The following is a 13,083-nucleotide window of genomic DNA, read 5'->3' as shown; positions in this document are numbered from 1 at the left end:
AATACATTAGTAACACTGAACTGTGGTGAGTCTATAGACCAATACATTAGTAACACTGAACAGTGGTGAGTCTATAGAACAATACATTAGTAACACTGAACAGTGGTGAGTCTATAGACCAATACATTAGTAACACTGAACTGTGGTGAGTCTATAGACCAATACATTGCAAACAGAGTAGGGTGGACAGATATGTTCTGTAATGATACAGGCTTTGGCACAGCCTCTCAAGACTTGGTTTGACATCTTTGGACAGAATCAGTGAGGCTGTGTCCCATATAGTCCATTACTTTAGACAGAATCAGTGAGGCTGTGTCCCATATAGTCCATTACTTTAGACAGAATCAGTGAGGCTGTGTCCCATATAGTCCATTACTTTTGACAGAATCAGTGAGGCTGTGTCCCATATAGTCCATTACTTTTGACAGAATCAGTGAGGCTGTGTCCCATATAGTCCATTACTTTTGACAGAATCAGTGAGGCTGTGTCCCATATAGTCCATTACTTTAGACAGAATCAGTGAGGCTGTGTCCACTATAGTCCATTACTTTAGACAGAATCAGTGAGGCTGTGTCCCATATAGTCCATTACTTTAGACAGAATCAGTGAGGCTGTGTCCACTATAGTCCATTACTTTAGACAGAATCAGTGAGGCTGTGTCCCATATAGTCCATTACTTTTGACAGAATCAGTGAGGCTGTGTCCCATATAGTCCATTACTTTTGACAGAATCAGTGAGGCTGTGTCCCATATAGTCCACTACTTTTGACAGAATCAGTGAGGCTGTGTCCCATATAGTCCATTACTTTTGACAGAATCAGTGAGGCTGTGTCCCATATAGTCCATTACTTTAGACAGAATCAGTGAGGCTGTGTCCCATATAGTCCACTACTTTTGACAGAATCAGTGAGGCTGTGTCCCATATAGTCCATTACTTTTGACAGAATCAGTGAGGCTGTGTCCCATATAGTCCACTACTTTTGACAGAATCAGTGAGGCTGTGTCCACTATAGTCCACTACTTTTGACAGAATCAGTGAGGCTGTGTCCCATATAGTCCATTACTTTTGACAGAATCAGTGAGGCTGTGTCCCATATAGTCCATTACTTTTCACCAGGTTCCATAGACCCTAAGTACATTGTATGTCCAGGCTTAAATGCCCAAATAAAGGCTTAATAATTAATACTGTCTCGATAAAACAGAACTAAAACACCACGTACATGAACACAAAACAAGACAAATGCAATCAGTTGTAAAGGACTTCGTCAACACATGTCACAATCCCATCTACTCAAACTATGTGGATTATGAGACAATTCTTCATCTACATATCCTGTCTGGACATTCTGTTTACTGTTGTTCACCAGGTCAACTTCCTCGTTCATGTCAATGTACTTGGTGATTCTATTGTGATTATTACCATAGCAGACTCCTACACACAGCCCTGTGAAATACCAGGGCCAAGGAATTCATGCATTTCTTCTCAATGTCGTTTCTGTCTCGTGTTTTGTTGGGAGTGCACATAACTACACTGAGGTGTGATCTGCTGCTGTGGGTAGTATTTCCTTGAATCTCTTAAAGGTTGTTTTTTTGTGTGTGGGGGTGGGGGGGGTCTGGCCCCCGACTGGTAACAGAGAGAAACTGGTAGAGCGAGAAAGACAATTCTTCTGTCTTCTAGACAAGCAAAGTCAATGGGTCTTAAAGTAGCTGTCCAGTGAAAATCTCACTTTTAGAATGTCCTATATGTCCTATACTCATATTTGTGGCCAATGCATACATTTGAGAAAACAAAACACACAAAAACCCCACTTCAAACTTATATCTCAAATACACTTCTTGCTATTTCCTCATAGAACATGATGTAATGTTGGCTCATTGGCCGAGCTGGCCAATCAGCGGTCTAGTTGCATTCATATTTTTAATGACCGGTATACGCCCACACTATTCTGTTGCTGGGGTAAGCCCACACCATTCTGTTGCTGGGGTAAGCCCACACCATTCTGTTGCTGGGGTAAGCCCACACCATTCTGTTGCTGGGGTAAGCCCACACCATTCTGTTGCTGGGGTAAGCCCACACCATTCTGTTGCTGGGGTAAGCCCACACCATTCTGTTGCTGGGGTAAGCCCACACCATTCTGTTGCTGGGGTAAGCCCACACCATTCTGTTGCTGGGGTAAGCCCACACCATTCTGTTGCTGGGGTAAGCCCACACCATTCTGTTGCTGGGGTAAGCCCACACCATTCTGTTGCTGGGGTAAACCCACACCATTCTGTTGCTGGGGTAAGCCCACACCATTCTGTTGCTGGGGTAAGCCCACACCATTCTGTTGCTGGGGTAAGCCCACACCATTCTGTTGCTGGGGTAAACCCACACCATTCTGTTGCTGGGGTAAACCCACACCATTCTGTTGCTGGGGTAAACCCACACCATTCTGTTGCTGGGGTAAGCCCACACCATTCTGATGCTGGGGTAAGCCCACACCATTCTGTTGCTGGGGTAAGCCCACACCATTCTGTTGCTGGGGTAAACCCACACCATTCTGTTGCTGGGGTAAACCCACACCATTCTGATGCTGGGGTAAGCCCACACCATTCTGTTGCTGGGGTAAGCCCACACCATTCTGTTGCTGGGGTAAACCCACACCATTCTGTTGCTGGGGTAAGCCCACACCATTCTGTTGCTGGGGTAAACCCACACCATTCTGATGCTGGGGTAAACCCACACCATTCTGATGCTGGGGTAAGCCCACACCATTCTGTTGCTGGGGTAAGCCCACACCATTCTGTTGCTGGGGTAAACCCACACCATTCTGTTGCTGGGGTAAGCCCACACCATTCTGTTGCTGGGGTAAACCCACACCATTCTGTTGCTGGGGTAAGCCCACACCATTCTGTTGCTGGGGTAAGCCCACACCATTCTGTTGCTGGGGTAAACCCACACCATTCTGTTGCTGGGGTAAGCCCACACCATTCTGATGCTGGGGTAAGCCCACACCATTCTGATGCTGGGGTAAGCCCACACCATTCTGATGCTGGGGTAAGCCCACACCCAACACAGAAAAGCTGATTTTTAACTTAATTTTTAAAAAAACATGGAAGGAAAGCTATTTCACTCTTACAGGTAAACATGGCACATTAATCACATTAGATGTATTTATTTCACTCATCTTCCCCCCGGAGCAGGGTTGGGGGTGAAGATCATTGAAAATAGATGCCATTATATCATTTGAATTTGAGTTTACTTTGTGAATTGACTGAACCCAAACCCTGCCCTGGAGCCTATATAATCACAGAATGGTCCTCTCGTCCTTCGGGGGGCGTCGTCTGGTCGTGGCAGGCATACGGTAACGCAGCTCCTTCCAGAAGGCTGAGGACAGGGGTTTGGAGTGGGAGCCCCTCCAGGTGACGGTGTGTCCTGACTGGGCCAGCAGCCGCAGGGCCTCAGGGAGGGAGTCCAGCTCCAGATCCACCTAAAACGTTTACAGAATAATGTAGTGAATCTTTGGGGGGGGGGTAGCTCCAGATCCATCTAAAACATTTACAGAATAATGTAGTGAATCTTTGGGGGGAATAGCTCCAGATCCATCTAAAACATTTACAGAATAATGTAGTGAATCTTTGGGGGGGGTAGCTCCACCGCTCCAGATCCATCTCAAACCTTTACAGAATAATTGACAAGATCACTAGGTGTTTGTTAAGGTTACAATTACTCATCCAGATCCATCTAAAACATTTACAGAATAATGTAGTGAATCTTTTCTAGTCAGGGGGGGAAGCCGTTTCAAAGGAAATGGAGTTGATGCCGGGTCTACCTGTTTATTTAGTTAGATAGAGGTCCACCTGTTTATTTAGTTAGATAGACAGCATGACTTCCAACCTGTTTAACACCTTAGTTGTTACACCAAGAGATCCGAACCCCTTGACAAGATCACTAGGTGTTGTGTTAAGGTTACAATTACTCATTGAGCTTATGTAGCGCTTTTCATTACAAAATAGAATTTCGAAAAAGCACTGAAGACAAACATGCACAACCAGTACAAAGTGTTTCTAGTCAGCTTCGGAAAGGGGAAGTAGTTGAAGCCGTTTCAAAGGAAATGGAGTTGATGCCGTCCAGGTCTACCTGTTTATTTAGTTAGATAGACAGCATGGCATCAGCTCCAGGTCTACCTGTTTATTTAGTTAGATAGACAGCATGGCATCAGCTCCAGGTCTACCTGTTTATTTAGTTAGATAGACAGCATGGCATCAGCTCCAGGTCTACCTGTTTATTTAGTTAGATAGACAGCATGGCATCAGCTCCAGGTCTACCTGTTTATTTAGTTAGATAGACAGCATGGCATCAGCTCCAGGTCTACCTGTTTATTTAGTTAGATAGACAGCATGGCATCAGCTCCAGGTCTACCTGTTTATTTAGTTAGATAGACAGCATGGCATCAGCTCCAGGTCTACCTGTTTATTTAGTTAGATAGACAGCATGGCATCAGCTCCAGGTCTACCTGTTTATTTATTTAGTTAGATAGACAGCATGGCATCAGCTCCAGGTCTACCTGTTTATTTAGTTAGATAGACAGCATGGCATCAGCTCCAGGTCTACCTGTTTATTTAGTTAGATAGACAGCATGGCATCAGCTCCAGGTCTACCTGTTTATTTAGTTAGATAGACAGCATGGCATCAGCTCCAGGTCTACCTGTTTATTTAGTTAGATAGACAGCATGGCATCAGCTCCAGGTCTACCTGTTTATTTAGTTAGATAGACAGCATGGCATCAGCTCCAGGTCTACCTGTTTATTTAGTTAGATAGACAGCATGGCATCAGCTCCAGGTCTACCTGTTTATTTAGTTAGATAGACAGCATGGCATCAGCTCCAGGTCTACCTGTTTATTTAGTTAGATAGACAGCATGGCATCAGCTCCAGGTCTACCTGTTTATTTAGTTAGATAGACAGCATGGCATCAGCTCCAGGTCTACCTGTTTATTTAGTTAGATAGACAGCATGGCATCAGCTCCAGGTCTACCTGTTGTTTATTTAGTTAGATAGACAGCATGGCATCAGCTCCAGGTCTACCTGTTTATTTAGTTAGATAGACAGCATGGCATCAGCTCCAGGTCTACCTGTTTATTTAGTTAGATAGACAGCATGGCATCAGCTCCAGGTCTACCTGTTTATTTAGTTAGATAGACAGCATGGCATCAGCTCCAGGTCTACCTGTTTATTTAGTTAGATAGACAGCATGGCATCAGCTCCAGGTCTACCTGTTTATTTAGTTAGATAGACAGCATGGCATCAGCTCCAGGTCTACCTGTTTATTTAGTTAGATAGACAGCATGGCATCAGCTCCAGGTCTACCTGTTTATTTAGTTAGATAGACAGCATGGCATCAGCTCCAGGTCTACCTGTTTATTTAGTTAGATAGACAGCATGGCATCAGCTCCAGGTCTACCTGTTTATTTAGTTAGATAGACAGCATGGCATCAGCTCCAGGTCTACCTGTTTATTTAGTTAGATAGACAGCATGGCATCAGCTCCAGGTCTACCTGTTTATTTAGTTATTTAGTTAGATAGACAGCATGGCATCAGCTCCAGGTCTACCTGTTTATTTAGTTAGATAGACAGCATGGCATCAGCTCCAGGTCTACCTGTTTATTTAGTTAGATAGACAGCATGGCATCAGCTCCAGGTCTACCTGTTTATTTAGTTAGATAGACAGCATGGCATCAGCTCCAGGTCTACCTGTTTATTTAGTTAGATAGACAGCATGGCATCAGCTCCAGGTCTACCTGTTTATTTAGTTAGATAGACAGCATGGCATCAGCTCCAGGTCTACCTGTTTATTTAGTTAGATAGACAGCATGGCATCAGCTCCAGGTCTACCTGTTTATTTAGTTAGATAGACAGCATGGCATCAGCTCCAGGTCTACCTGTTTATTTAGTTAGATAGACAGCATGGCATCAGCTCCAGGTCTACCTGTTTATTTAGTTAGATAGACAGCATGGCATCAGCTCCAGGTCTACCTGTTTATTTAGTTAGATAGACAGCATGGCATCAGCTCCAGGTCTACCTGTTTATTTAGTTAGATAGACAGCATGGCATCAGCTCCAGGTCTACCTGTTTATTTAGTTAGATAGACAGCATGGCATCAGCTCCAGGTCTACCTGTTTATTTAGTTAGATAGACAGCATGGCATCAGCTCCAGGTCTACCTGTTTATTTAGTTAGATAGACAGCATGGCATCAGCTCCAGGTCTACCTGTTTATTTAGTTAGATAGACAGCATGGCATCAGCTCCAGGTCTACCTGTTTATTTAGTTAGATAGACAGCATGGCATCAGCTCCAGGTCTACCTGTTTATTTAGTTAGATAGACAGCATGGCATCAGCTCCAGGTCTACCTGTTTATTTAGTTAGATAGACAGCATGGCATCAGCTCCAGGTCTACCTGTTTATTTAGTTAGATAGACAGCATGGCATCAGCTCCAGGTCTACCTGTTTATTTAGTTAGATAGACAGCATGGCATCAGCTCCAGGTCTACCTGTTTATTTAGTTAGATAGACAGCATGGCATCAGCTCCAGGTCTACCTGTTTATTTAGTTAGATAGACAGCATGGCATCAGCTCCAGGTCTACCTGTTTATTTAGTTAGATAGACAGCATGGCATCAGCTCCAGGTCTACCTGTTTATTTAGTTAGATAGACAGCATGGCATCAGCTCCAGGTCTACCTGTTTATTTAGTTAGATAGACAGCATGGCATCAGCTCCAGGTCTACCTGTTTATTTAGTTAGATAGACAGCATGGCATCAGCTCCAGGTCTACCTGTTTATTTAGTTAGATAGACAGCATGGCATCAGCTCCAGGTCTACCTGTTTATTTAGTTAGATAGACAGCATGGCATCAGCTCCAGGTCTACCTGTTTATTTAGTTAGATAGACAGCATGGCATCAGCTCCAGGTCTACCTGTTTATTTAGTTAGATAGACAGCATGGCATCAGCTCCAGGTCTACCTGTTTATTTAGCATGGCATCAGCTCCAGGTCTACCTGTTTATTTAGTTAGACAGCATGGCATCAGCTCCAGGTCTACCTGTTTATTTAGTTAGATAGACAGCATGGCATCAGCTCCAGGTCTACCTGTTTATTTAGTTAGATAGACAGCAGCTCCAGGTCTACCTGTTTATTTAGTTAGATAGACAGCATGGCATCAGCTCCAGGTCTACCTGTTTATTTAGTTAGATAGACAGCATGGCATCAGCTCCAGGTCTACCTGTTTATTTAGTTAGATAGACAGCATGGCATCAGCTCCAGGTCTACCTGTTTATTTAGTTAGATAGACAGCATGGCATCAGCTCCAGGTCTACCTGTTTATTTAGTTAGATAGACAGCATGGCATCAGCTCCAGGTCTACCTGTTTATTTAGTTAGATAGACAGCATGGCATCAGCTCCAGGTCTACCTGTTTATTTAGTTAGATAGACAGCATGGCATCAGCTCCAGGTCTACCTGTTTATTTAGTTAGATAGACAGCATGGCATCAGCTCCAGGTCTACCTGTTTATTTAGTTAGATAGACAGCATGGCATCAGCTCCAGGTCTACCTGTTTATTTAGTTAGATAGACAGCATGGCATCAGCTCCAGGTCTACCTGTTTATTTAGTTAGATAGACAGCATGGCATCAGCTCCAGGTCTACCTGTTTATTTAGTTAGATAGACAGCATGGCATCAGCTCCAGGTCTACCTGTTTATTTAGTTAGATAGACAGCATGGCATCAGCTCCAGGTCTACCTGTTTATTTAGTTCTACCTGTTTATTTAGTTAGACAGCATGGCATCAGCTCCAGGTCTACCTGTTTATTTAGTTAGAAAGACAGCATGGCATCAGCTCCAGGTCTACCTGTTTATTTAGTTAGATAGACAGCATGGCATCAGCTCCAGGTCTACCTGTTTATTTAGTTAGATAGACAGCATGGCATCAGCTCCAGGTCTACCTGTTTATTTAGTTAGATAGACAGCATGGCATCAGCTCCAGGTCTACCTGTTTATTTAGTTAGATAGACAGCATGGCATCAGCTCCAGGTCTACCTGTTTATTTAGTTAGATAGACAGCATGGCATCAGCTCCAGGTCTACCTGTTTATTTAGTTAGATAGACAGCATGGCATCAGCTCCAGGTCTACCTGTTTATTTAGTTAGATAGACAGCATGGCATCAGCTCCAGGTCTACCTGTTTATTTAGTTAGATAGACAGCATGGCATCAGCTCCAGGTCTACCTGTTTATTTAGTTAGATAGACAGCATGGCATCAGCTCCAGGTCTACCTGTTTATTTAGTTAGATAGACAGCATGGCATCAGCTCCAGGTCTACCTGTTTATTTAGTTAGATAGACAGCATGGCATCAGCTCCAGGTCTACCTGTTTATTTAGTTAGATAGACAGCATGGCATCAGCTCCAGGTCTACCTGTTTATTTAGTTAGATAGACAGCATGGCATCAGCTCCAGGTCTACCTGTTTATTTAGTTAGATAGACAGCATGGCATCAGCTCCAGGTCTACCTGTTTATTTAGTTAGATAGACAGCATGGCATCAGCTCCAGGTCTACCTGTTTATTTAGTTAGATAGACAGCATGGCATCAGCTCCAGGTCTACCTGTTTATTTAGTTAGATAGATGGCATCAGCTCCAGGTCAGCTGGCATCAGCTCCAGGTCTACCTGTTTATTTAGTTAGAAAGACAGCATGGCATCAGCTCCAGGTCTACCTGTTTATTTAGTTAGATAGACAGCATGGCATCAGCTCCAGGTCTACCTGTTTATTTAGTTAGATAGACAGCATGGCATCAGCTCCAGGTCTACCTGTTTATTTAGTTAGATAGACAGCATGGCATCAGCTCCAGGTCTACCTGTTTATTTAGTTAGATAGACAGCATGGCATCAGCTCCAGGTCTACCTGTTTATTTAGTTAGATAGACAGCATGGCATCAGCTCCAGGTCTACCTGTTTATTTAGTTAGATAGACAGCATGGCATCAGCTCCAGGTCTACCTGTTTATTTAGTTAGTTTATTTAGACAGCATGGCATCAGCTCCAGGTCTACCTGTTTATTTAGTTAGATAGACAGCATGGCATCAGCTCCAGGTCTACCTGTTTATTTAGTTAGATAGACAGCATGGCATCAGCTCCAGGTCTACCTGTTTATTTAGTTAGATAGACAGCATGGCATCAGCTCCAGGTCTACCTGTTTATTTAGTTAGATAGACAGCATGGCATCAGCTCCAGGTCTACCTGTTTATTTAGTTAGATAGACAGCATGGCATCAGCTCCAGGTCTACCTGTTTATTTAGTTAGATAGACAGCATGGCATCAGCTCCAGGTCTACCTGTTTATTTAGTTAGATAGACAGCATGGCATCAGCTCCAGGTCTACCTGTTTATTTAGTTAGATAGACAGCATGGCATCAGCTCCAGGTCTACCTGTTTATTTAGTTAGATAGACAGCATGGCATCAGCTCCAGGTCTACCTGTTTATTTAGTTAGAAAGACAGCATGGCATCAGCTCCAGGTCTACCTGTTTATTTAGTTAGATAGACAGCATGGCATCAGCTCCAGGTCTACCTGTTTATTTAGTTAGATAGACAGCATGGCATCAGCTCCAGGTCTACCTGTTTATTTAGTTAGATAGACAGCATGGCATCAGCTCCAGGTCTACCTGTTTATTTGGGTCTAAAGTTAGATAGACAGCATGGCATCAGCTCCAGGTCTACCTGTTTATTTAGTTAGAAAGACAGCATGGCATCAGCTCAGGTCTACCTGTTTATTTAGTTAGATAGACAGCATGGCATCAGCTCCAGGTCTACCTGTTTATTTAGTTAGATAGACAGCATGGCATCAGCTTCTACCTGTTTATTTAGTTAGATAGACACTAGGTCTACCTGTTTAGACAGCATGGCATCAGGGTCTACCTGTTTATTTAGTTAGAAAGACAGCATGGCATCAGCTCCAGGTCTACCTATTTAGGAAAGAATAGCATGTGCCATTTGGGACACATGGCACACAAAGCTAACTGTCGTCCATAGGCAGAACTCCATCCTTAGGCATAACTACCTGGCTGTCTGGGGCTGACTCTGTCTGGATGAGGATTAGCCAGGTCTGTTTATTTAGTTAGAAAGACCATGGCATTCCACCAGTGCAGCATGGAGCCCAGTGAGTTAGACAGCATGGCATACTGGTCTGTTTATTTAGCCCAGGGTTCAGCCCCAGACTGCTGGGCACCAGGATACATTTAGTTAGAACAGCATGGCTCTGGTCTACCTGTTTATACACATGGCATCAGCAGCTACCGTTTATTTAGTTAGATCAGCCACCGGTCTACCTGTTTATTTAGTTAAACACAGATCAGCACATACTTTTACTGATAGACAGCATACAGAGGTCTACCTGTTTATTTAGGAACAGAGGTACAGGAACAGATACAGGAATTTAGTTAGATAGACAGAACAGGGTACAGGAAGCTCAGGAACAGATACAGGAACAGGAACAGGGTACAGGAACAGGAACAGGAACAGGTCTACAGGAACAGATACAGGAACAGGATGGCACAGCTCCAGGTCTACAGGAACAGATACAGGAACAGATACAGGAACAGGTCTACAGGAACAGATACAGGAACAGCTCCAGGTCTACAGGAACAGATGGCAGGAACAGGAACAGGGCATCAGCAGGTCTAACAGATAGAACAGGATCACAGGAATTTAGTTAGATACAGGATGGCACAGGGTCTACAGGATACAGGATGGCACAGAGGTCTACAGGAACAGATACAGGAACAGATACAGGATGGCATCAGCTCCAGGTCTACCTGTTTATTTAGGAACAGCATGGCATCAGCTCCAGGTCTACCTGTTTATTTAGGAACAGATCAGGAATTTAGGGTAGGAACAGATCTACAGGAACATGGCATCAGCTCCAGGTCTACCTGTTTATTTAGTTAGATAGACAGCATGGCATCATAGACCAGGGTCCATAACACTATATAGGGAATAGGGTGCCATTTGGGACACACACACAAAGCTAACTGTCGTCCATAGGCAGAACTCGTCCTTAGGCATAACTACCTTGCTGTCTGGGGCTGACTCTGTCTGGATGAGGATTAGCCAGGTCTGCCGTTCCACCAGTGCAGCATGGAGCCCAGTGAGCAGACTATACTGGCTGTCCTGCCTTGGGTTCAGCCCCAGACTGCTGGGCACCAGGATCAGTCTCCGGCTCTGCTCTATACACCCCAGCACCGCCTCAGCCACCGCTGGAAACACAGAGCACATACTTTACTGATACAGATACGGGAACAGAGGTACAGGAACAGATACAGGAACAGGAACGGGTACAGGAACAGGAACAGGAACAGGAACAGGTACAGGAACAGATACAGGAACAGGAACAGGGTACAGGTACAGGTACAGGAACAGATACAGGAACAGGAACGGGTACAGGAACAGATACAGGAACGGGTACAGGAACAGGAACGGGACAGGTACAGGAACAGGAACAGGACAGGAACAGATACAGGAACAGGAACAGGAACAGGTACAGGAACAGATACAGGAACAGGAACGGGTACAGGAACAGGAACGGGTACAGGAACAGGTACAGGAACAGGAACGGGTACAGGAACAGGAACAGGAACGGGTTGTCACGCCTTGGTCAATATGTTTTGTGTTTTCGTTATATATTTTGGTCAGGCCAGGGTGTGACATGGGTTATGTGTTGTGTTCGTATTGGGGTTTTTGTATTATTGGGATTGCGGCTGAGTAGGGGTGTTGTATAGGCTTGGCTGCCTGAGGCGATTCTCAATCAGAGTCAGGTGATTCTCGTTGTCTCTGATTGGGAACCGTATTTAGGTAGCCTGGTTTCACTGTGTATTTCGTCTCTGTGTAGTGTTCACCAGATAGGCTGTAATTAGGTTTCTCGTTGTTGTTTTTGTATTGAGTTATTTCATGTATCGTTCCGTTTTCATTCATTAAAGATCATGAGTAACAAACACGCTGCATTTCGGTCCGACTCTCTTTATACAAACGAAGAACGTACAGAATCACCCACCACACACGGAACAGCGTATTAACAGGCAACAGCTGGAGCAGAAAAAGGAGGACGTTATGGACAGCAGAGGCATGAAGGAACAGGAACGGGTACAGGAACAGATACAGGGAACAGATACAGGAACACAGGAACAGGATACAGGAACAGATACAGGAACAGGAACGGGCACAGGAACAGATACAGGTACAGGAACAGATACAGGAACAGGAACGGGGTACAGGAACAGATACATGAACAGATACAGGCACAGATACAGAACAGGAACGGGTACAGGAACAGATACAGGAACAGGAACAGATACAGGAACAGAACAGGAACAGGATACAGGGAACAGGGTACAGATACAGGAACAGGTACAGGAACAGGTACAGGAACAGATACAGGAACAGGTATACAGGAACAGGACAGGAACAGGAACAGATACAGGAACAGGAACGGGTACAGGAACAGGATACAGGAACGGGTACAGGAACAGGAAGGAACAGATAGGAAGGAACAGATACAGGAACAGAGGTACAGGAACAGATACAGGAACAGGTACAGGAACAGGAACGGGTACAGGTACAGGAACAGATACAGGAACAGGAACAGGAACGGGTACAGGAACAGATACAGGAACAGGTACAGGAACAGGAACGGGTACAGGAACAGGTACAGGAACAGGTACAGGAACAGATACAGGAACAGGAACAGGGTACAGGAACAGGAACAGATACAGGAACAGATACAGGAACAAGAGCGGGTACAGGAACAGATACAGGAACAGGAACAGGAACAGATACAGGAACGGGTACAGATACAGATACAGGAACAGATACAGGAACAGGGAACAGGTAGAGCAACAGGTACAGGAACAGGAACAGATACAGGAACAGGAACGGGTACAGATACAGATACAGATACAGGAACAGATACAGGAACAGGAACAGGAACAGGTACAGGAACAGGTACAGGAACAGATACAGGAAACAGGAACAGATACAGGAACAGGTACAGGAACAGATACA

General features: G+C 44.5%; 1 protein-coding gene and 1 long non-coding RNA gene across 5 annotated transcripts; both read right to left on the bottom strand.

The window, feature by feature from the left end:
• Positions 1-3,085: 3,085 nt before the first annotated feature.
• LOC127929400 (interleukin-18 receptor 1-like) lies at positions 3,086-11,316 on the bottom strand. The gene is made up of 2 exons (XM_052517354.1): positions 11,098-11,316; positions 3,086-3,470 (listed from the first exon to the last, which is right to left on the bottom strand). The coding sequence occupies exons 1-2, from the start codon at positions 11,299-11,301 to the stop codon at positions 3,288-3,290; spliced, it is 387 nt and encodes a 128-aa protein (XP_052373314.1). The 5' UTR covers positions 11,302-11,316; the 3' UTR covers positions 3,086-3,287.
• On the bottom strand, positions 7,815-9,699 carry LOC127929401 (uncharacterized). Of its 4 annotated transcripts, none has more exons than XR_008134847.1 (3): positions 9,505-9,699; positions 8,701-8,841; positions 7,815-7,979 (listed from the first exon to the last, which is right to left on the bottom strand). It is a non-coding gene; the product is annotated as an uncharacterized LOC127929401 (long non-coding RNA). The 4 variants fall into 4 exon arrangements; XR_008134844.1 differs by having other exon boundaries at positions 8,701-8,794; XR_008134845.1 differs by having other exon boundaries at positions 7,815-7,932; positions 8,701-8,794.
• Positions 11,317-13,083: the final 1,767 nt, after the last annotated feature.

This window comes from Oncorhynchus keta, unplaced genomic scaffold, assembly GCF_023373465.1.
Source record: "Oncorhynchus keta strain PuntledgeMale-10-30-2019 unplaced genomic scaffold, Oket_V2 Un_scaffold_714_pilon_pilon, whole genome shotgun sequence".
Lineage (NCBI taxonomy): Eukaryota > Metazoa > Chordata > Actinopteri > Salmoniformes > Salmonidae > Oncorhynchus > Oncorhynchus keta.
Note: the sequence above shows the minus strand (reverse complement) of the source record. Positions and strands in the feature narration are given on the sequence as shown.

Bases quoted from the DNA above. Each gene is read 5' to 3' on its own strand.
- LOC127929400 (XM_052517354.1), bottom strand. From the start codon at position 11,301: ATGTGCTCTGTGTTTCCAGCGGTGGCTGAGGCGGTGCTGGGGTGTATA. The intron at 3,471-11,097 runs GTAGTTATGCCT...TAAACGTTTTAG, and splicing joins AGTCAGCCCCAGACAGCAAG to GTGGATCTGGAGCTGGACTC.